General features: G+C 44.4%; 9 protein-coding genes across 9 annotated transcripts; 5 read left to right on the forward strand and 4 right to left on the reverse strand.

Moving 5' to 3' along the window:
- Positions 1 to 468: 468 nt before the first annotated feature.
- On the forward strand, positions 469 to 2,514 carry ASPZODRAFT_60211 (hypothetical protein; the record flags this gene model as incomplete). The annotated part of the gene is made up of 1 exon (XM_022728898.1): positions 469 to 2,514. The coding sequence occupies one exon, from the start codon at positions 469 to 471 to the stop codon at positions 2,512 to 2,514; it is 2,046 nt and encodes a 681-aa protein (XP_022583285.1).
- A 768-nt stretch (positions 2,515 to 3,282) lies between these two features.
- Positions 3,283 to 3,883, reverse strand: ASPZODRAFT_149776 (hypothetical protein; the record flags this gene model as incomplete). Its single annotated transcript, XM_022725527.1, has 3 exons — positions 3,283 to 3,426; positions 3,497 to 3,627; positions 3,712 to 3,883. The coding sequence occupies 3 exons, from the start codon at positions 3,881 to 3,883 to the stop codon at positions 3,283 to 3,285; spliced, it is 447 nt and encodes a 148-aa protein (XP_022583286.1).
- A 228-nt stretch (positions 3,884 to 4,111) lies between these two features.
- On the forward strand, positions 4,112 to 4,669 carry ASPZODRAFT_129081 (hypothetical protein). Its single transcript, XM_022722188.1, has 2 exons — positions 4,112 to 4,325; positions 4,417 to 4,669. The coding sequence occupies exons 1-2, from the start codon at positions 4,217 to 4,219 to the stop codon at positions 4,581 to 4,583; spliced, it is 276 nt and encodes a 91-aa protein (XP_022583287.1). The 5' UTR covers positions 4,112 to 4,216; the 3' UTR covers positions 4,584 to 4,669.
- A 247-nt stretch (positions 4,670 to 4,916) lies between these two features.
- ASPZODRAFT_129082 (hypothetical protein) lies at positions 4,917 to 5,907 on the reverse strand. Its single transcript, XM_022722189.1, has 4 exons — positions 5,846 to 5,907; positions 5,517 to 5,563; positions 5,166 to 5,458; positions 4,917 to 5,106 (listed from the first exon to the last, which is right to left on the reverse strand). The coding sequence occupies exons 1-4, from the start codon at positions 5,871 to 5,873 to the stop codon at positions 5,019 to 5,021; spliced, it is 456 nt and encodes a 151-aa protein (XP_022583288.1). The 5' UTR covers positions 5,874 to 5,907; the 3' UTR covers positions 4,917 to 5,018.
- Positions 5,908 to 6,200: 293 nt separating this feature from the next.
- Positions 6,201 to 7,070, forward strand: ASPZODRAFT_90621 (hypothetical protein; the record flags this gene model as incomplete). The annotated part of the gene is made up of 1 exon (XM_022730400.1): positions 6,201 to 7,070. The coding sequence occupies one exon, from the start codon at positions 6,201 to 6,203 to the stop codon at positions 7,068 to 7,070; it is 870 nt and encodes a 289-aa protein (XP_022583289.1).
- A 47-nt stretch (positions 7,071 to 7,117) lies between these two features.
- ASPZODRAFT_90623 (hypothetical protein) lies at positions 7,118 to 9,512 on the reverse strand (the record flags this gene model as incomplete). The annotated part of the gene is made up of 6 exons (XM_022730401.1): positions 9,153 to 9,512; positions 8,128 to 9,089; positions 7,944 to 8,072; positions 7,781 to 7,878; positions 7,548 to 7,714; positions 7,118 to 7,490 (listed from the first exon to the last, which is right to left on the reverse strand). Exons 1-6 carry the CDS (start codon positions 9,332 to 9,334, stop codon positions 7,118 to 7,120), a joined length of 1,911 nt encoding a protein of 636 aa, XP_022583290.1. The 5' UTR covers positions 9,335 to 9,512.
- Positions 9,513 to 10,357: 845 nt separating this feature from the next.
- Positions 10,358 to 11,879, forward strand: ASPZODRAFT_60352 (hypothetical protein; the record flags this gene model as incomplete). The annotated part of the gene is made up of 3 exons (XM_022728911.1): positions 10,358 to 10,481; positions 10,535 to 10,584; positions 10,695 to 11,879. 3 exons carry the CDS (start codon positions 10,358 to 10,360, stop codon positions 11,877 to 11,879), a joined length of 1,359 nt encoding a protein of 452 aa, XP_022583291.1.
- A 605-nt stretch (positions 11,880 to 12,484) lies between these two features.
- Positions 12,485 to 13,766, reverse strand: ASPZODRAFT_129088 (hypothetical protein). Its single transcript, XM_022722190.1, has 2 exons — positions 13,665 to 13,766; positions 12,485 to 13,540 (listed from the first exon to the last, which is right to left on the reverse strand). The coding sequence occupies exons 1-2, from the start codon at positions 13,716 to 13,718 to the stop codon at positions 12,647 to 12,649; spliced, it is 948 nt and encodes a 315-aa protein (XP_022583292.1). The 5' UTR covers positions 13,719 to 13,766; the 3' UTR covers positions 12,485 to 12,646.
- A 411-nt stretch (positions 13,767 to 14,177) lies between these two features.
- On the forward strand, positions 14,178 to 15,330 carry ASPZODRAFT_60073 (hypothetical protein; the record flags this gene model as incomplete). Its single annotated transcript, XM_022728890.1, has 2 exons — positions 14,178 to 14,856; positions 14,918 to 15,330. 2 exons carry the CDS (start codon positions 14,178 to 14,180, stop codon positions 15,328 to 15,330), a joined length of 1,092 nt encoding a protein of 363 aa, XP_022583293.1.
- Between the last annotated feature and the right edge of the window lie 7,619 nt (positions 15,331 to 22,949).

The following is a 22,949-nucleotide window of genomic DNA, read 5'->3' on the forward strand; positions in this document are numbered from 1 at the left end:
GTGCATGTCTATCTGCACAGGCAACATACCATCCGAGTTTCTCTTGATCATAGTGCTAGCCAGAGGATTGCCGCAGTCACAGTATCATCGCAGTGAACCCAGTGCCATAATATCTGTAATTTCCATGGCACACAGCACACCAGCACGAACCACAGCTGAATAGTCTTCCTCATCCACTCAGACTAGCGCCGATCTTCCCGCCTATTACCTGGTACCCAACAATAATACTCGCAAAACAAAGTCTGACCTGCGACGAGATTCTCTTATCTCGCAAACTGTGTTATTTTCCGCGTCTATACGCGTCTCGACCAGCATAGCGCCTCCAACCGCTGTCTATTACTGATTTTACAGCGCCTGGATATGGAGTCGACGCGTCCCATATCCCCGGCGCAGACACTGCCGGGAACTACCTCGGACCATGGAAGGAGCACACTGAAGTCACAATCTAATCTTCTGCAACCGTCATCTATGCCCTTTGTCGCGACCGAGAGCACCTGCAATAGCGATTTACTCTTGAACCCTCCGCCAGCCGGCACTCATCGGCCGTCACCGCGAAAAGCGCCTGGCGCGCTGAGCATCTCCGATTCCAGCAGAGGAAAACTGGGCTTCGTCCCGATTACAGCACCTGTTCCTCCAATGTCTACGACCGATTCGCCGGCAAAGAGACAAATGTTCCCAGTATATCCTACGGCCCATCAACAACCGATGTCTCAACCGGCTCTCTTCACCACCTTTTCGACTGCCAACCCCGAGAGGCCATCAGTCAAAAAGAATGACATGGCGAATGAGTCGCTCAACGAAATGTTTGCCGACTTTCCAGAACCAGCATATGGATCCAGGTCCCTGAAAAGGACACTAATGGAAGCTGCGCCGTTGAAAGAAAGGGTAGCAAAAAAACAAAAGCGCGATGAAACAGTCACGGTCCACCTGCCGGACCCTCATGATATGCCAACGATCGACGACGACGGCATAAAGCCACCGTATAGCTACGCCACGTTGATTGGCATGTCAATTCTTCGAGCACCGAGTCGACGTCTCACTTTGGCACAGATTTACAAATGGATTTCCGAGACCTTCTCTTATTACAAGTACAGCGACTCTGGATGGCAGAATAGTATCAGACACAACCTCAGTCTCAACAAAGCCTTCATCAAACAGGAACGCCCGAAGGATGATCCTGGGAAAGGAAATTATTGGGCGATTGAACCTGGGATGGAAGCCCAATTCTTGAAAGACAAACCTCTTCGCCGTGCTACAATGTCCAGCATTCCTCTGCCTGCTGTCCCTCAACCCGAACCTGCCTCAACTACGCGCCACCCAGCTACTGCAACCTGGATAGTCCCTCCTCCCCATGTGCAGCTCCCAAAGGTTCCCAAAGATTCAAAGAATGTCGACCTGTCCTCCGATGCCACTATACCGGCATCGGACCCAGAGCTCCAAGAGGAAACGCGTGACGACAGCACAGATAATGTTACTACCCAATTTGTGCCTCATTCCTCCCCACCTCAGGCAATTCACTCTTCCCCCCCTGTTGCACCTCAGTTTGTGCGTCAAGGAACTCCTCCCACTCCACTTCATGCGACAAAGTCGTCCGCTATCATTTCTCAATCACGCAAGCGCAAGGCAGCTGTGATGAATGACAGTGGTTATTTTTCTTCTCTTGAATCGTCTGCAATGAGACCGAACAAGGCTGGCCACATCTTGACGTCGGACATTGATATCGAACCTCCACGCATCAAGAGGGGACGTGCTGAAGAGGAAATTGCTAGAATAAGAAGCTCCTCTCATGATATTAGTCCAAGCCAGGCAGGAACCCTGAAAGATTCTACCTTCCTGATCGGTTCTTCTCCTCTTCGTGGCGAATATGTCAGCATGCTACCACCCCCTCTTACTCCAGTAATCAAGTTCAAGAAGCCTACGAAGCCGCCCCCATCAGTGTCTCCCAATACCAACCTACGGAATCATCGAAAGAAAATACAGCAGATGGTCAACTCTCCGATCAAGCATTTGGGTCTCACGGACGAGGACCTTCCATGGAGCCCGGCCTTCAACATTCAGGATGAAACGTTCACTCCGGCAGAGACTTTTCATCCTGGGTTCGACGTCTTTGCAGACTCAACCACTGAAAATATGTCAATCGCAGCATACGGATCGCCCGAGAAACGTTCTGCTAAACGTACACGAATTGAGGGTATAGGAACAAACCCACTGGCAGACATCACCTCAATGAGCGTGAATAATAGGATGCTGCTGCCTCCTATGTCAAATAACAGATCCAAGTCCCTAATGTTTCCCGAATCACCATCGAAACTGCCGGATGCCAGCCGATTTATCGATACTGATCACGATGACTTCTTCTCATTCCATTTATTTGACGAGAGCCAAGATGAAGTCAATGGAGTGGATCTGCTTCAAGGGTTTCAAAAGATCGGAGGTGCAACTAGAGAAGATATCGTCAAATCGAAGACTTCTCGACCACAACTTTGCCAGAGAAGTCACACGTCCCTCCTTTGATTACATTTTCAGGCTTCATCTTTCATGATAAATTGCTATTGTCATATTGTTTCTGCTTTCTGATTCCCCCCTCTTTTTCTGAATATGTTCCCTCTATTTATTTTTTCTATGATCACATGGCTTTCGCTATCCCCTTGAGCACAATAATGAGTTAATGATAGGTTTGGTGCGACTGGGGTTGGTTCTTTTTCTTCTTTCTTCTCATGCCTCTGCCCTCTGTGTTTCCGGATTTTTTAATCGTTTGATTGGAGTTGTCTGATTTTTTTTGGGATTGATCTTCGGATGCTGTGTTTTGACTGGCCGGATTTTGGATGATAATGTTACGACTTTGACGACACCTGAATGTACATGTGTATGCAACGGCCTTACGAGTTCGATATTGCTGTCTTGTGTGATTACCTGGAGTTATCTTTTTCTTGCAAGTTGATATTGAATGCGCAGGCGTCGGCAAATCTTAATGAAATTGTTTCTTAATAAAGTATTATCTACTGCTTCAGTCATGATACATCGTCGACAAATAGAACCCGTATGATTTTGCATGGAATATCTCGTTATTCTTTCGTCACGGTATCGTCTCCTTCATGAAGTCAATGACGTGAATAAACAAACTCGAGCATTGAATAAAGAGTATACAGTGTCGTAGTCTGCAACACTGCAAAACTGGAATGCAAACGCCGCCTGTCCGCACTGCCTGGGTGAACTCCTAAGGTGGATGCGACTTAATGTCAAAACGCCGAAATAAAACTACAGAAGGGATGAAGGTATATGCTAATCACTACTGGCACAACCTCGACAGCCGCAGCTGACGCACTGAATGACTTGATCTTCTTTCAGTTGCGCTTTCGGCACCCGGCAAATGCATGTAGAGTTGAAGTTAGTCTCTTTTGTTTGAATACAGCGCAAGCAGCATAACTGTTATGACTTGTAAGCCCTACTAGCCACCATTTCTAGAGATAAGGAGCTGTGCTCTGAGACTTCATACCTTTTCGTATCCCTGCTTCTTCCATTTTGCAATAAGATTCGCATCCGCGTAGTTGTTCTTGAGCAGCCAGTCATATAACTGCTTCGATATAGCCTCCTTTTCGTAATATAACTCATAGATATATCTTGAACCTGGTGCACGAGGAGATCGACGGTCAATATCAAGTAGCTAGTAACACGCCTGCGGATCAGACATGTGGGTTGGTGGAGGCTCACGTTGATGGCTAATTTGGAAGATGGGCCAGAGAACTTCATGCTTCTTTTTCCCTTCATGAGATGCATTTTCGGCATCTTTCATCTTGTTGCTAAACTCCAGCAATGTATCTTCAATATCTTCAAACCCAGCCGGTGGAGTTTTACGACTGCGAGATGTGCGGATAGGAGGCATGGTCGACGGTCTTCGCTGGGTATTAGAAAAACAATAGAAAACTGAGGCTGATAAATCACCAAGATTCAAGTGTGTCTGTAAAGAGAAAGCTCTATAATTTATGAGGAGCCACTAATGTTATTCATCAATGCAATCATTCATTCGAAGTGTTTTGCCGCATTATACCGCCATTGGACGATACCGATCTTATGCGGGTTCTCGTAACGGAAGAATAATCATACAGAAAATCAAAGAGACCTTTCCTACAGTTCAAGTCCGAATTTAGCAGAACTGTAATAATCCAATTCCCAACGCCCTTCCACGCCATCGGAACGAATCTTCGAATCAATCAATATGGACGCCGAACAAGCCCAAGTCGACATCTCGAAGCTCAGCGATGCGGACAAGAAAGAATTGAACCAGATTCTGACCAACGAAGCGCAAAAGTCTAGTATCCAGCAGAGTATGTACTTTGCGCCCGCGAATCAGGTTTCCGTGCCTGTCTATTGTGCCATTCTATCTCTTGGATAACTTCCGCTGACTTTGGACCGCAGCTGTTCATCACCTTGCCGACGTTTGCTGGAAGAAATGCGTTACTGGGAAGATCACCGCTGGTCGTCTGGACAAGTCCGAAGAGAGCTGTGCACAGAACTGTGTTGAGAGATGGATGGATACAAACCTGGCGGTCCTGAAGCACCTGGAGACGCTTCGTGGCCAGTGAGTTAGTCATGTATAATAGATATCAATTAGAAGTAGTTACAGCTATAGCTGGAACTCGGGAAAAATAATTACAGATATTGGGAAGGGCTGCTGTAAGATACCATTATAATAAAACTGAGCGCACCGGGGCTGCGAATATCAAGAACGACGGGACTGCTATAAATCCTTTGTTCGTCCGTCTTTCCTCTAGATCTACATCACTTTGGGTTACTGGACATACACTAAACCGGTCGAGCGCAGTCGAACACTTGAGTATATGCTCTATTAAAATCGTAGTTCAAGGATGAATGCGAATGATTGAGAAGTATTTTTATTTTATCTTCAATGTAATCATTCAGCCTGCATTTAAGCTTTTGCTGCCAGATGTATGACTGCTATTTGAGAAAATCACCACGCAAGAACCATCTAGCCCCCCCCCCAAAAGGAAAAGAACCGTTTAAACAATCGCCAGCTTAGTAGCGGCAATGTCGAGAGCGTCAACATCAGCGGTCAGACGAGCGAAGGCCTTCTTCAAACCATCGGGTCTATACACTGATTAGCCAATCTACCCGCCCAATAACTAAAAATTTAAATCCATCCGTACCTGATCAGAGTGTTGACCTTGACGGTGTCAACGTCGTACAGCTTCTTAAGAGCCAGCTTGATTTGGCGCTTGTTGGCCTTGGTGTCCACGATGAAGACCAGCGTGTTGTTCTCCTCAATCTTCTTCATGGCGCTCTCGGTGTTGAGGGGATAGAGGACGACCTTGTGGGCATCGAGGCGAGCCTCGTGGGGGATGGACTTGCGGGGGTATTTGGGCGACCGCGAGAGCTCGAGGGTCTTGGGGCGGTGGAAGGTGGTCGAAGTACGGACCTTGCGGACCTTCTTCGAGTTAAGCTGGTAATGATTTCAGCACACATGTATCACTTTTGCTTCTGAATTGTCTTAAACGTACGCCTGCGCGGACCGCCTTGGCAGCGGCGCCAGCCTTGCTGGTCTTGCCTGTGAAGAGAGGTCAGTTTCTGATATTCAAATTTCCAAATAGCCAAATTTCAAAAGCAGTCGCAAGATCCGGTGTAAGACGAGAATCCGAAAAATTGAACATATATCAGGAAGCACTATTTTCGGAACAAGCTCCTCCATAGTTCACACTGTCGTCTTTTTTCGGCCTGATATCGCAAATTCGAATTCTTCGTCCCACAATCCGAAGTATCCATGGACGATTTTGAAACTTGAAGCGGAAATAAAATCAAGACATATGATTCTGCAAGAGTCTGACTGTACCTTGCTTGTTGTCTGCCTTGGGGGCCATGGCTGTCGTTTGGCGTTTTCGTGGTGATTGTCGCAGTGTCGAAAGTCGAATTCTTTGCAGTAATTATTTAGCGAAAACCCTAGAACTGTGTGGGTCACCTGACTCCCTCTGTGAGGCTGTGAGGCACTGGGCAGAGGCACTGAGTGGGTATTTCCTACCGCTTGCCTAAAGAGGAACAGAGTTTTCGAGTATCAGTAACTTTAAAATTTAGAAATGCGACTTCAGTATCAACTATCATTCGGCCAATGACTCTTTCTCAGTTCTCGTATACTTCGTCGGTTTTGTCTACGAATCTTCATTTTCATTCCTTAGTGTGATATGGGGGGGATGCCATGTTCTAAAAAGTCTCGGTCTAGGCGGCCGAAGTCACTGTCACATTCTCGTATCCCAACATTAAAAGCAAAAAGCACCGGCTTATCATCCAAAGCAACGCGGAATCTCATCCGGTCTCATCACCGACTCATGAAACAGCGAGCGCAAGCTTTGAATTCGGGTAATCAATCTCTTGTCAATGACATCGACAAGCAAATCCAGGAGAATGGGGGTTTGGAAAGCTATCAACTTGCTAGCAAACTTGGGCAATCATCTGATCGTGGAGGTGACTCCAGTAAAGTCTTAATTGATTGGATTGGCGCTACACTGGGTCAATTCAAAAACACCTCTGCCAAACTTCGGCTATTAGAGGTAGGGGCTCTTAGTACTCGGAATGCCTGCTCCTTGGTACAAAGCTTAGATGTTACAAGAATCGACTTGAACTCGCAGGAAGCTGGAATACAACAACAAGACTTTATGGAGAGACCTATTCCTCAATGCGAATCCGACCGTTTTCATTTGATTAGCCTTTCCTTGGTGCTGAATTATGTTCCAGATGCTACGGCTCGAGGAAATATGCTGACGCGCTGCGTATCATTCTTGACAAACGTGCTTCCACCTCAAGCCCCCACTGCCTTTACGCCATGCGTTTTTCTTGTTCTGCCTGTCGCATGTGTGGATAATTCTCGGTACCTTACGGAAGCTAGATTGCAAGAGATCATGTCGAGCTTGGGATTTCTGTTGAAGAATAGCAAGAAGACCAATAAGCTGGTTTATCAATTATGGGAATACCACGGCAATCCTTCACCAAAACCCTTTAAGAAGGAACTTCTAAGTCCGGGAGGCTCGAAAAACAACTTTGCCATCATTGTTCGTCGCGATTAGGTGCGCGCAGACGCTACTTCTTCCATGTCTGGATAGAAGTACAGTGCTCACACGACATTTTTCGGTAAAAACGCCCAAACGGTACCGATGACAGCCATGACCGATGAGATGACGATGAGAATCCAATTCAGAATGCGTTCGCCCCGACTGATTTCTTTACCGAATATCTTCAGATGAAACGCGAGGGGCAGTATGATGCATATCGTGAAACATAAACAGGACCCCATCAAGGCCATGATCCTGTCGAAGGACGGGAAGACAACGGACATCAAGACAATGAAGATCACAACTGAGATTCGTACAATCACCTTTGAAGCCTGTTGAACGGTCGCCCTCGATCCTTCAGGACGGTTTGTTGCCGCTTCGAGGCGAGGCTCGAGTCCACATAAGACCTCGACGGTAGCCACCAAAGGCCGAGAACTAGGTTGCAGTCAGTGCTTTGAGTACCATGATAGGATGCATTTAGCGATGGCTCACTTTAAAGGCACTTTGGTTATCGGAATGATCGAAATGAAGATGATAATGCAAATAGACAAAGCTTGTGGATACTCGCTTGACATCAATATATTTGCTGTTATCTCATCTCTGACTCCTTCTCCAAACATTAGCCAGCCGATTATAGCCATCGCACAATCTAAGGAATACTATTTAATTCACTGTTAGAATAGAGCGACTGAGTAGCCGAAAAAGATTTTTCTTTGATGACTCACAGTAAAGAGGTAAGTAACCCATAGACTCTTGCCATATTTCTGGGGGTGTCTCATATCTCGGTAAATGTTGGGAAAAACTCCATGGCCGCCCCAAGGCGCTTCAGTATGGCATTAGAACGAGGACATGCTATTCTCGAACTCAAAGGAATTCATATTCACGTACACATTATGAGGCCAAAACTGAGCGGTAAACTGGCCCAATCGTCAGGAAAGAGAGAAGTCCTGGCAGGCTGAATAAGGGAGCCAGGCGCATCGGGTTTGATAAAACCATCAATGCATGTAAGAATCACAACTGTAAAATGTCAATGTAATCGTTATGCAAGTTGGGTTTAAAAATTGAGAAATACTTAATGTGCAAGAAATGATTCCTAGGATACTTGTGACGCTCAATAGTCGTAACGGCAGGAAACTGAGTGGAGCAAGGATAAGACCGCATATTATCTTCCATTGAAGAATACTCAGGCTGGGGATCAAGACATAAAGGCTGTCTGCGAAGAGTACAACGAGAGCGACGCATGCTCCAACAAGCTCCAAACAGAACAGGAGGCTAGTTATCAGACGTGCTTGAGGTCCAAAACTGATGTATGCCAAATCCGCATACGTAAGTAGGCTATGATCAACATCCAGACATTTTGCGAGTATCTTAGCAGTGTAAGATGTTGTAACTGCTGAGAATAGTAAAAAAGATAACCCCAAGAGCCAACCAGCCTGCTTCATTGCTAGTGGTAAGCTTAACAGGCCTACGCCTATTAAGACATTAACCGAATTAAAAATGGTCTGCGGCACAGTAGACTGGCCAACAATGATAGTTTCGGCTGTACCGTCTTCGTGCTGAACTTGCTTGATAACTAGGGGCGCTATCTCGTCGTCAATTGGGTTCTCTGTCTGGGTCTGGTGCCCTTGGTGAAGTTGATACAGATGACGAGTGATCCCATCGCCCCCTCCCGAGGAAATCGTTCCGTATGAAGTCCCATACAGCCTGTCAAAAGATAATCCCAACAAACTGGAATCCACAAAAGGTCTTCTCGAAGGCCCGGGGTCGTCAAAATTCTCATTTTCTCCCGCTTCTCCAGCATTTACACCTGCAGATCCGCGATGCGTTCGAATCGATTGGCTGAGTGAGCCAGACCTTGAACCAAAACCAGCACCTGTCGCGATAGCAATTTCATCTTCAGAGTCAGTTCTGATGAATGACGGACGATGCGGAATAATCTCAGGAAAGCCAGCAGCCCTTTGCCATGACCGCGCGAAGTTGTCTATGCTGTTTACACCTCCAACCTGTCGAATTCGGGTAGAGAACGATGCGGATCTAATCGGTGGTTCTTTCAATTGACAAAATCCCAAATTAATGAAGGAGGATTTGGCATGTTACCTTTGCCTCTGGATACCACTTTGATAAGACGCAGAGTGAGAACCGTAGCTTCCTGGAACCCACTGTCCGTATGCAGCTGATGACAACGCGGAGGAATTGGGAGAGCCTGGCAGCATTGCACTGGGGCCTCGCTCTGTGTGGCTGGTAGTGCCAACATCCTCATCATTTGCCGTCGAATGCATTTTCGTTTTCCGAGCTCGTCTGGTGACAGAGCATTCACCCAACTCGGATTAGATAGTATAGAGTTTCCAATCTCTTGTCTCACCAAGACCGTCACCAGAGCTCTGCCAGACTCTAATAATTTTATAACACGAAAATTGACGCTCTTAAGACTAAAGTTGCAACAAGGAGAAGGGAAATGGATCAATTCAGGTTCTATTCAGATCAATCTATTAAAGCCAGGAAGTGGAGTGGGGTCACTGATAAGCTCTTCTAATTTCCTGGTGTCACTCAGTTAACTATTAACTAGCTACTAGTTAGCTTACTTCCAACTTATTAATTAGATCCATGGAACTGATATGCATCAAGCTGTTTTGTTATGCGTTTTATTCATATGTACGTACCATTTAGAAGTATCAAGTCAAGCTTGAAACTCTCCGAGTCACTACTATGAGGGTACCTAGTTTAGGTAGCTAGTAGCTAGCTTCCTCTCGAGAGAACCTCGTGAGGTTATCAATATCGAGACCTGGAACCGGAGCCGGCATTTATTACTTGTCCTGAGATCTGTAGAAACGAGCCAGGGATATTGGCATATCGCCTCAGTAGAGATTCAAGCCAGAGAGATATTTAAATACTCTATCTATTTATTATTTTGTGTCAACCATTCAACCGAGGACTCCGATAGCAATAGATGATTAGATAGATTACCTGTTTCATGGGCTGTAACTAGCCTATAGCACCATAGCGTCATGCGTGCCTGTGGGTCACGTGCTAAATACCTTATTACATAATATTCCTTGTTCCTGCCGCCCCACGTCGCACTGTGATGAAAATTGCTACACCCCGCGGACAACACTCATCGGCGCCAAGGTACACTTCCCTCACACGAAGTCTCCTTCTTTGCGTCCCGTTTCTTTCATAATCATAAGAAGTCGTATTATACGTTGTTCTGTTTGTCTCTGAAAGGTTTTCGTTGCCTAGCGGTGCTTTGATTTCACTCATCAAAAAGACCTCTTCGTCTTCATACCATTGTTGCCTTGCCCAACATGAGCTCGGCTCAGCAGGCGAACGAAGCTGAAAAGAACATCGAGATATGGAAGGTTAAAAAGCTGATTAAACGCCTTGAAGCTGCCCGGGGAAATGGCACCTCCATGATCTCTCTCATCATTCGTAAGTATCCGGTTTTCGGGAATGGAAGCGGACACTCAATAACGTAATAATAGCCCCAAAGGATCAGATCTCTAGAGCCGCGAAGATGTTGGCTGAAGAATATGTACGTTTTACCAGCTAAAAAAGCTACATGATACATGCAGCTCGTGTCTCCTGCCCAACAACTCGTGGGTTATATCAGCCCGTGCTAATCAACAAACGTTCTCTATATAGGGTACTGCTTCAAACATTAAGTCTCGTGTCAATCGACTCTCTGTCCTTTCTGCCATTACATCCACCCAGCAGCGCCTGAAGCTCTATTCCAAAGTTCCTCCAAATGGCTTGGTTGTATACTGTGGTGAAATTATTACACAGGAAGGCAAGGAGCGCAAAATCAACATTGACTTTGAGCCCTTCAAGCCAATCAATACATCCTTATACCTTTGTGATAATAAGTTTCACACGGAAGCATTGAGCGAACTTCTGGAATCGGACCAGAAATTCGGCTTTATTGTCATGGACGGAAATGGCGCCCTTTTCGGAACCCTGAGTGGAAATACCAGAGAGATTGTCCATAAATTCAGTGTTGATCTTCCTAAGAAACACGGTCGTGGTGGTCAATCTGCTTTGCGTTTCGCCCGTCTTCGTGAAGAAAAGCGCCATAACTATGTGCGCAAGGTTGCTGAGTTAACTGTCCAGAATTTCATCACCAACGACAAGGTCAACGTTGCAGGAATCATCCTAGCAGGTTCTGCTGACTTCAAGAATGACCTGAATCAATCCGATATGTTTGATCAGCGCCTGCAGGCGAAAGTTATCAAGGTTGTTGATGTGTCTTACGGCGGCGAAAACGGGTTCAACCAAGCCATTGAACTTTCCTCCGAGACTTTGGGCAACGTCAAATTCATTCAAGAGAAGAAACTGATTGGAAAGTACTTCGAGGAAATCAGTCAGGACACTGGTAAAGTTTGCTATGGTGTCGAAGATACCCTCAAGGCTTTGGAATTAGGTGCCGCCGAAACCCTGATCGTTTACGAGAACTTGGATGTTACCCGCTGGGTCCTGAAGTCACCAGAAGGCGCCGAAATAATTCTCCATACTACCAAGGCTCAAGAGGCCAATCGCGAGCCGTTCATGAACAAGGAAACGGGCCAAGAGATGGAAATTGTTGACCAAGGACCTTTCCTTGAATGGCTTGCTGAGAAATACAAGGACTTCGGTGCTGCGCTCGAATTTGTTTCGGACCGATCCAGCGAAGGTAACCAGTTCGTCAAGGGCTTCGGTGGTATCGGTGCTATGCTTCGATACAAGGTCAACTTTGAACAGCTTGCAGACTATGATGACGATGATGAATTCTATGACGGTATGTCCATTTCAATGCGCTCCACGATTCGAAATATCTCGAGCATATCTCTCTAACATTTCTAATAATCTAGATTGACGGTCTAGCAACCTCGCAGTGAGCGAGGATGAGCGACCCGGTATCCCGGAAGTTAAACTTTCGACGGTTCTTCCTGCAAGTCGCAACGGTGACTATCAAGACGAATCCAATACTTCGATGGTGCATGCCGAAGAGTCGTGTATTCTAAGCTCTATGAAGCTGCTCGAAGGTACACTGTCCTAGTCCCTGTTACGGCCTAGTCTGCTTGTAGTCTGCTAACATTTGTCAGCAGGCACATCCAAACTTCAGGGTGTAGTCTTCGAGATGAAATATTAAGATGAATAGGTGGAGGATCAGATCTATCTTGAAACCTAGCTCTTTATTGCATTTCTGTCAACAGCCATGCAGTATAAGCCAGGGTATTAAATTGCGTCTTTTTTAAACCTGTTTTCCGTACTGGTATGGTTGGGTCTTCTAGTCTGCCGTGTATTATGCTGTCCATGCATTCGCTACGAGGAGTGTAAACAAGTGTACGGGGCCTGAATTGATGACAGTATGTAGTTACGTTTTCGTTTCCAAGCTGGCGGTGCGAATTAAATTATAAGTTCACCCATTCCCAATTGATCTACATTTGAAATGACTTGGGATATGCTCGCAAAGCAACTAAAATAGATAGATAGATAGATAGATATATATATATATATCCATTTGCAGTAGATAGAGTATCACCAAGTGGAAGCTTGGTGTAGCTAAAAGTATCCACTGAAATATGTCCGCTGGTTGTTGAATATCACGCCATAAAAGCCTAACCAGATAGCTGAAGTGTATCTTTCCAGGTCCCCAGTTCTCTGCATGTCACCGTGAATGCCCGAAGACTTTGTAAAACTCGGGAGACAACATCGTCACATTGAATACTCTGGTCCAGTTGGCATTCCACAAAGAAAATGTACTGCCCCGGCCCTCTCTGGCTGGGTCGAGAATTGATGCTTGTTAGGTTGAAACCCTCAGCTTTAAATACCAACAGGGCATCCGCTAATGCTCCTGGTAGATCTTGGTTTATAGTGAACGAGAATAGTGATTTTCTTGCGGGTTTCAAAGTGGGTGCTTGTGCCGTACCACCACTTCTTACTTCTTCGAAGGAGGCTATCCGATTTGTATGGTCCGACTGGGTATTTTCAATGATGAGGAATCGTGTTTTGTTGCCATGATCATCCTCGATATTAGCTTCGGCGACCTCCACGCCGTGATATTCCGCCGCAAAACGGCTAGCGATGGCGGCACCATGCTCATCCTGTTTCTTCGCAACAATTTCGGCACCTTTCGAAGTCGAAGAGGTATCTTGCCTTTCGACGCCTTTGAAGTAGAGGGATAGGAACTTATCACATTGGCCCCATGCTTGCGGGTGAGTGTATAGTTTCTTGATGGAACCATAGTCTGGTCTAGCAAGTGGTGATATATCCTTTCGAATCAACAGACAGTGATGGACAGCTAGGTAATGCTCCCCACAAACTTTCACATCTTTATAAAGGCCTTGTCGATCCGCGAAAAGGTCAAATGTCTGCACTACTACCCCATTTGTTGAATTTTCAACTGGTATTATTGCATAGTCCACTTGCTGCTGTTGAACAGCAGCGAAGGCATCCGCAAAAGATGTTTGAGGTATTAGGTTGACCGAAGAACCGAAAACTTCCAGGGCAGCCTACAGCGCGAAGCAAGTTAGCATAGTTCATTCAGTGTTATTGACATAGCTACCCTAGGTAGTGCGGGGGGATTTTGATCTTTGTTCACTTTATGTGTGAGGGAATAGAATGCTGAGGTCTGACCTGGTGCGAAAAAGATGCTGGGGGACCCAGGAATGCGACCTGTAGTTGTTCCATTCTGGTATAATTGACCGGGCACACTACTTGGAAGATCGAAGATCTCAATCAGGCCGAGCGTGATGATCATTTTAAGCGGTACGGAATTCGACTAATCACCGCTCCGACTTCAATAACAACCAGTGCGGTACTATTATGGTCTACAGTGCTCAAACCCACGATATTTACTGCTATAAATTCTAAAAAGATGGTATAAAGATACGCTGCCCCGGACCAATTTCGCATTGGATTCCTGCCGAGTCCAAAATCAGGAAACCAAACCCCAGACTCGTCCCTGTCCAAGAATTTAACCATCAACATCTGTGGATGCAAACAAAGCAAACATCCTAACAGCTCCTACTAACTACGGAGTAGCTAACGGTTGTTGGTACTACCACGGATTTCCCTGACTATCACTGAGCATTATTACCCGTGGGTAATATGCCCTTTCTGAGAGGGAGGACTTTCTCTGCAACCAGCATGTTCTCAGCAAAGTGTGGACTTCTAGTATTATCAAGGGCTTCATCTTCGCTGTCAAAACAACTTCACCATGAACTGACATCAAGAACCATTCCCTTGTCATATGATTATTTATATCCTCAGCAATCCCATCTCCTGGATTTGACATTGTTGGAATCGCTCGAAAATCTAGTCGATTGCTCAAATGAAAGCAAATTGTCGACCACCTTACCCTCGATTAAGAATCCGCCTCGGATGCAGGTAGGTCACCATCTGGTTTACTTCCCTCCTCAGGTTGCGCTCTCTCAACTACTGCCCGACGGTACCGATACTCTACATTTCCCAGGGAGTCCCTTCAACAGTCGATTGTGGGCAGGTGGACGGGTAAAATTCCCCTTTCCTACCGGCATACTTTTGGACGGTCGACGTGCGGCATGCCTCGAAACAATTCAGGATGTGATAGTGCGCGGCCGGACAGGAGAAGAAAAAGTGATAGTCAAAATAGAAAGGCGAATGGGAACAGTGGAAGAAGGAGAAGAAGAAATTGATATCAGACAAAGACTATTGAGAGACGATGAAGAGCAGACTGGCAATGCCTTGATTGTGGAAAACAGAGACTTGGTCTTTTTGAGAAATAAGACTGAAGATCTAGTTAACCATGAAAATGATCGTTTGGACAGAACTACTAGAATTTTAAAACGTGTGTATCCTTACTTCTTACATAAAAATAAACGACGCTGACAAAATGGCACGGCTTCAAGCGCCCTCTAATGCTGAATTTCGTCACAAAATCAAGGCCAGCAAAGCTATGCTATTTCGCTTCTCAGCTCTCACATTCAATGCCCACTCTATCCACCTTGACAGGGCATATACTCAAGGTGTGGAGGGCCATCGGGACCTTCTTGTCCATGGGCCATTGACTCTAGTGCTGCTCCTATCGACTCTTCGGCGTTATCTGGCAGGACTTGAGATTGCTATCCAAGGGATCGAGTACCGTAACCTGACCCCGCTCTTTGTTGACGAAAATTTTGCGGTATGTGGAAAGCCCAAATCAGGCGCACTGGCTGGAACCTGGGATGTCTGGATCGAGAATATGAGCGGAGGCCTTGCCGTTCGAGCAACTGTGCATACTGCATTGGTCGAACCGGACAAAACAGTAAATACAATACCCTAAGCGCTATATCTACCATATATACTATCGAGTGGCATACATTTCCATATAAATGAGCAATTGACATCTTTTTTCCGCTGTAATAATCGATGATGCTATAGTCATGTGATCACTCTCGCCTTGACTCTTGAGTGAGTAATATTAAGAAAAAGAGAAAAAGGCCAGAGCAAAACCAAGCCTTCTAGATACCTTAACTAATAGTAGTTACCAAATTATTGCTGCGTATATTCATGGAGAATATTATTATCGCTATCCATTGTCACTGAAGCATAAAACTAAAGTGCCTTAGGCACTAACTGGCTAGCTAAAATCACGTGTGTCTTGTGGCAGCGTATTAGGGATGTAAAATTAAAATTTCAATTTCATGAAATTTGGAAAATTTTTGCTTAGTCATCTGAAATATCATTTTGGGCTTAAAATTTTAATCTTACTAATAAATTATATAGCTTATTAAAAGTATGGAGGGCCCAAAAAATTTTTATAATTAAAATAATAAAAATTAATAAAGAAAGCATGAATAATACTAGTGACCCTAGTGCTCAACGTCGCTAGTTGCCCATATCTCAATGTGGCCTAGGTGCCCAAGTTCCCCTAGTGCTTGACGTCGCCAGTTGCCTATATCTTAATGTGGCCTAGGTGCCCCAATGCCCTGGTGCTTGACGTCGCCAGTTGCCCATGGCGTTGAATCTGCTAAGACCCCTAGCTGCGTGGAAAGTGGGCAAGTCTAGGTGGCCTACTTTATATAGCAAATAACGCCCAGGTGGGCTTACGCTATATAAAAAGTGCTCCCCCCTAGTAGACTCCGGGCCCAGGAGCGTTTGTTTGCATGATTGGGGCCTAATTAGGGCCAGTGGATATATAGAGGGAGTAGGGGGATTAGTAGGGGCACTAGGGGCCGTCAACTAGCATATTAATATACTAGATGCCGTTGATTAGTGCTCTAGGGGGCATCTTAGGGGGGTTGACGCTAGCGACGACATGGGATCTGGGCCGTTGGCCCTGGAGATTCGCGTTGTTGGCCTAGTATTAATACCATCTTAGGGGCGTTGACGCTACTGACGACATAGGATCTAGGCCGTTGGCCCTAGAGATTCGCGTTGTTGGCCTAATATTAATGCCATCTTGGGGGCGTTGACGCTGTTGGCGACGTGGGCTCTAGAGGATGTTGATGCCATTGGCGACGTGGGCTCTAGGGGATGTTGACGCCGTTGGCGACATGGGCTCTAGGGGACGTTGACGCCGGCGATGATATGGGCTCTAGAGGACATTAATGCTATTAGCGACATGGGCTCTAGGGGATATTGACGCTGTTGGCGACGTGGGCTCTAGGGGATGTTAACGCCGGTGATAATATAGGCTCTAGGGGACATTAATGCTGTTAGCGACGTGGGCTCTAGAGGATATTAATACTATTGGTGATATAGGCTCTAGAGGATATTAATACTATTAGTTTAGTAACTACTAGGTCTCCTAAATATAAAGATACTAAGTATTATACTAAGTAGTATTAATATTGTGATATTCGAAAGCTAACGGTCTCTCCGAAATCTCTGTTCTATCGCTACCATGGGTCAGAGGGAAGGTATCTATATACCTCCCCTTAGCTTATTAAAAGCTGAGCGACCTGGTGGCGATAGAACTCTATAGAATTGATTAATCCCTGGTATAGAGTGAAAACTCTATATAACCGCTCCACCAGGGTCAGGAGATTTCGCGTCGTTGGTGAGCAGGCACCTTGGCGTTTCGCCAAGGTGATCCTGCTCATGGCCACGCGGGAGTTTATAATATCACTCACTCGCGATATCATATCCTCCCCCACCTGACTAAAACTTTGTTTATGAAGTCCTAATCCTCCCTCTAAGACCTCATTAAGATGAATTAGCTGTCAACAGGCGATTTGCTGGTCCTGTCTAATAAGGGCCTGAGGTTAGTAAATAAAGACTTGTTCTTTAATCACTTTATTGATCGCCCACTAACTAATGGGGGGTCGCCCGGTCCCGGGCGAGGGCGCGGGGTATATCTATAATTGCCGTTGCTAGGTGACCTAGCAACCTCTTTATTTATGATGAAGGATATATCTCTTTACTTATCTAGTGGCGATTCTTCCTTCGCTCCCCCTCTCGCCATTATTACTTCTTATAACTATCCCCTACTAATGGCTTCCGACAGTGAATTTGGGGACTCTAAGTCTCTTATCTGGCGCTCTTGTCGCGGGTCTAATTATTCTTATTATTTATTAAAGGTTAAGCGTCTAGTACCTCCTAGGACTCCTTTACCGCCTGCTGAGGAGTCTCCCCCTCAGCCTCCATCAGGCTCTTGTCGTTTAAAGCGGGTTGCGGATTATGGTGGTCCGGCGCCCATTACTCACCGTGAGTTTATTGATCTAGAGGGTGAGACGTGGCTAATAGTGATAGAAACTAAACTTCCCTTAGAGGCGCATGTGACCTCCTTTAATGATCATAAGCTCATTTGTTTATTCCCCGCCGTTCATGCGCACCAGGACTTCTTCTAGGGCGGCTGGGCGTTAGTCCTGAGCCACATGTTAAAGCTCTCTGCCGCTATTATTTTTAAGTGGGGACCTATAGCGGCTAACCCTTACTTAAAATGTGCCTATAGCAATAGTCCCTAGACTGCCTGTGTCACGCCTCCTATTAAGGAGCTCAATGGAGATAAGTATTAGGTTTGCTATACTAAGGCATATACAAACTGTCTCTTCTATAATAAGGGTACTAATTATAACTTGTGTTCATTTCTCCTAGGTCTTTTTGTTGCTGGTCGCTAACATGTCGCAGGTGTCAACTATAATAGTAATAAAGAGTAGGGGAAGAAGGATAAGTGTAAGAAGTAGCAAAAGAGAAAGAAGGTTAAGAAGGAGAGGACTTTATCGCCTACTACTCTTATTACTCCTATCACTCCTACTGCTCCTGCTACTGATCTAGTATTAGCTATTATGCTTTCTACTATTCTTTTAGCCTTACTAAACCTGTCATCTACTGCTGGTGCTGGCGCCGCTTTAGCTAGCTTATAATTAAGTGCTCTTATTATCCTAGCCATAGAGGGGGCTTAGTTGACTCCTCATTAAACTATCCTAGGTTCTACTCCCCCGAAGGTGTCGCTCTAGCGTTTAACTATTTCTTATGAGGAGATGGCGCGTTGTTTTAGGGAGTTTCCAGTTCTTCACTCCAACTTCGCGGGTTAGAAAGTTGGGGAGACTATGGATGCTCGCCGGGAGGGTCTAATTAATAGTTCCCTTTAACTTATTAATTATAATAATACCCCCCTTATTGTTCCATTTCCCTTATTGAATACTGATATTAATAATTTACCAAAGATTTGTCGGGCCATCATAAATATGCATTAGTAAGTGACCGCCCTTAAGGCTTATAAGGATATGTTAGTTGCTGCCGCCGCTGCAGAGAAAGAGGAGGAGGAGGATCTATAGGGGGAGTATCTTTTATATATAAAAAAGTATTATTATAAGGAGTGATTAGCGTCCGCGTCCTGGGGTGTTATTATTAGCTCTTTATAGTTAGTCTCTTTTCTTTAGTAAACTCTATAATAAATTTCTTCTTAGTGTCTTTTGGTGCTCTTTAAGGGGTAATCTCTTTATCCCTTATTCGCATAATTAGGTGTAGGCCTTTTTTATTGTTCCTGCCTTCTTGCCTCATCTCATGATTAATTAGATGACTACTATAAATAGTCTGTTAAAGTTGATGCTGTTCCGGGCGTTAGCGTCCCGCGGTCTAGGGTTAGTCTTTTAGTCATCCCTATTACTATAGTTGTCTTTAGACATGTTATCGTTAGATGTCGTTTTCTCGGATGCCTCCTATTTAGAGGTGCTCTCTAAGGAGATTAATGTCGTCCTCTATTGGTCCCTTTATTATTAGGTTACTATCTTTATTAAGGGGTTTTATTTCTTTTATTATGCCTTCTGCTGAGCCTTTTTAATCATGTGCTCTATAATAGTATTATTATTAATATCTTCGCCAACCTCTCCCCCCCCTATTCTTAAGTATTCCCCTAAATGCTCTGTCGTCCGTCGTCTCTCTGCCGCCACTCACTTTTTCTTTATAATTATTAATAACTCTTTATAGGAGGGCGGCAGTGGTTCCTATTCCTCTAGGATTTTTCTTATTTTAATTAGGTGCTGAAGTGTGATACCCTACTAGCGCAGTGCCTATTACATCGCCACCGACATCTATAGCTGGCTTGGTTTATCCACCTTAGTGGCGATTAATTACTAACTATTAATTAGGTTTCGCAGCACTCATCCGCCGGGTTCTTTGAGGGTGTATATACCTAAGGGGTGCGTTTTTAGCACCCTATATAGACTGAACCACTTGCTCTCCAGCTTCTTTAGTGATTTATTCCTAACTAACACCTAGTCGCCTTTTTTAAAGCCTATTTTTATTACTAGGCTGTCGCGCACTATCTTCATCTTTATCGCGCGGTTTAACAGCAGCTCATTCACTAGTAATTAGGCATGGTTAACCTACTGAAGCCATTCCTCTGCCTCTATAAGGTTGCCGTTTGCCGGTCCCTTATTATTATTACCTAAGATGTGGGGGTTGACGCCGTATAGGAGGTAGAAGGGGCTTTTTCCTGTTACCGCGTGGGTCTATATGCGTGCGGCGAAGAGGGCCTATAGGAGGTATTTATTCTAGATCTTTATTAGTTTCCCCATGACATACTTTATGAGCATTTAACCTAGGAGGCTATTAAGGTTCTTAACCTTGCTGTTTGTCTGCAGGTGATATAGTGTCGTTATCTAGTATCTTATTCACAGGATCTTTAGATAGTGTTAGACTACCACTATAAGCAAGTTGGGTCCATTATCTAACAAGAGCTCGCGAGGGGCGCTATAATTTATAAAGACTTTATTATATAGGAATTTAGTGATCGCCTCTGCCATGCCTTCTAGGACTGCGCGGGCCACTAGCCAACCTATTGCGTACTTAATTGCTATAATGATCTATTAATTACCATTAGGAGTCGGTGGCAGGGGCCTAATTAGGTTAATAGCTCACCTCTTAAATAGTAGGGCTGTTACTAGTAGGTTAAGGCGTCCACGTTAGAGGTCCTCCTGTGAGCCTTATAATACCTAACACGCGGGGTAGTCTTAGATATGTTATTTAATCTCGGCCTGCATCGTCGGCCATCATCCTTAGGGCTAAACAACGCCCATGAGTCTTAGGTGTCTAAGGTGTCTAAATTTATCGTGCATTCGCTTGACAAAGTCTGTGTGAAAAGAAACTAGGAGATATGGCGCTTCATAGTTGTTATAAACGCGCTTTAGCTCGTCATTATTCTCTCCCGCCAGGCAGAAGTCAGGAGCCATCTTTTTAATTATATATTAGAGACCCCAGTGCGCGGGTGCTTCACCTATTATTAGGTATCTTACTATGCCTTTTAGCCACTCCTCCTCTAAGTGGCCTTAAAGTGCTAATAGGGAGGCTGCAAATATTTATTACCACTCTTATTAGACTATATCTTCCACCTTATCTCTAGGCCTATCTTTAATAAAGTCAAGTTGGCGACTAATGGCGTCGGGGATAATTACTTTAGTCCCTTTCTAGTAGCAAATCTTTAGATTATATCCGCCGAACTTGTCAATCCATTATATAAGTCTCTTAGAGTATATCTTTGTCGTTAATAAATACTATAAGCTCTTATAATCTATAATAATAGTTATAATGATACTGTTTTTAATATAGTGGTCTTAAGTTTATAGCGCCTCCTTTATCACCAGCAGCTCTTTCTCCTGCGTTAAGTAGTTTTACTCTATAGGAGATAGCTTTTATTTATTAAATATAATAGGATAGTTAGCACTATCTTCTGCCGTCTGCAGAAGAACCATGCTAATAGCCTACTTAAAGGCATCTATTTTAATATAGAACTTTTTCTTATGATCTAGTAAATAAAGTACTAGGGCAGTTACTAGGGCTTCCTTCACTACTTAAAAGGCAGCCTCGCATGACGCGGTCTATATAATAGGTTAGAATTTCTTTATGCGCAATTCGGCGTCTAATTCCTTCAGCAGGTCATGTAGGGGCGCAGTGATGTATATAAACCCCTATATAAATCATTAGTAGTAAGTAGCTAATCCTAGGAATTGGCGAACCTTATGGATGTTCTGGGGCCTTAGCCAGTTCAATACTGCTTTGACCTTCTTAGGCATGGGTGATATCTAGCCCCTTTTAATAATGTATCTATAGAACTCTAATTTCTTCACGGCGAATTTGCATTTTGACGCTTTGGCATATAGTTAATATTCTTTTAGGGCGGCGAGGACCAGGTTGAGGTGTCAGCAGTGCTTATTAATATTCTTAGAGAAGATAAGGATATTATTGAGGTATACCACCATAAAGCGGCTGATGTACTTCCTTAAGATGTGATTTATTATCATCTAGAACGTTGCTGGTGCGTTGCAGAGACTAAACAGCATGGCCAAGAATTTAAATTTACTAAATACTATATTAAATGCCATTTTTTTAACTAAGTCGTCTCCCATCTATACCTGCCAGTATCCTAATAGGAGATTAATCTTTGACATTATCTGGCTCCCGCTTATTATATCTAGCAACTCCTAGATTTAGGGTAATGAGTAGCCATTCTTAACTATTAAATTATTTAGCGCTTAATAGTCGATATATATTCACTACTCTCTTATCACTTTTTAGATAAATACCACTAGGAAGCCCTAGGGACTGGCGGAGGGTTAGATAAGCCCCTTCTACTTTAGGTCCTCTAGTTATTAAATTAGCTCCTTAAGCTTTTCTTATAAGAGGGAGAAAGGGCTAATATTGACGGGCGTGGCGTCGCCCATATTAATATTGTATATAATATCTTATTTAGGCGGGAGGGCCGCTGTGAGTTCTTAGTAGAAGATATTATACTTCTAGAGGACTGCCTCTACCTTAAGATTTATATATGGCTTGCGCCCGTCTGGGAGCTTAGTAGTTTATTAAAGAAAATAGAGAACGCCTTTTAATTTCGCCTTACGCAGCATGTGTAGCGTACATCGTGCTGAGATTATATTAATATAGGGCATGATCGCGACTTGTCATTTAATATCCTTTAAGAGCATAGAGAACTGTTCGCCTTAGTGGTCCTGGAGAATTATCCTTAATTTTAACTATTTAATAATGGGGTCAGTAGCTTTTAGCCATATCTATCCTAAGATGACGTTATATTTAAGGTTGTTGATAACCTAGGTGGGGGTTATTCTTATCTATCTGCCGAGGCGTAGCGGGAGGCGTACTTAGTGTATGGCTAGGATATAATCACCATTTGGCAGTATTACATCTAGCTGAGTGCCCTTATTAATCTATTAGGGTGAGGTATAGGTGAGTTTTTAAAGTATTCTGCTACTTATAAAGTTGTTAGAGGCTCCGCTGTCGATTATATATTTAATCTTTAATTTCCTTTATTCCCTAGTGCTGATCTCTCCTCTAAAGATTAGTAGCCCTCTGCCTAGCGCATTTATTTATGCTAGTATTATTTAGGTTATTAGTTTGTGCTTCCTTTTTTATATTTTTTACTTTTTGTCTCCTTATGGGGGTGGTAATCCCTGGGGGTCCAGGACATCGGGGAGGTTAATGTTGGGGACTATAGAAGCCTTA

Source organism: Penicilliopsis zonata, assembly GCF_001890105.1.
Source record: "Penicilliopsis zonata CBS 506.65 unplaced genomic scaffold ASPZOscaffold_3, whole genome shotgun sequence".
NCBI classification, from domain to species: domain Eukaryota; kingdom Fungi; phylum Ascomycota; class Eurotiomycetes; order Eurotiales; family Aspergillaceae; genus Penicilliopsis; species Penicilliopsis zonata.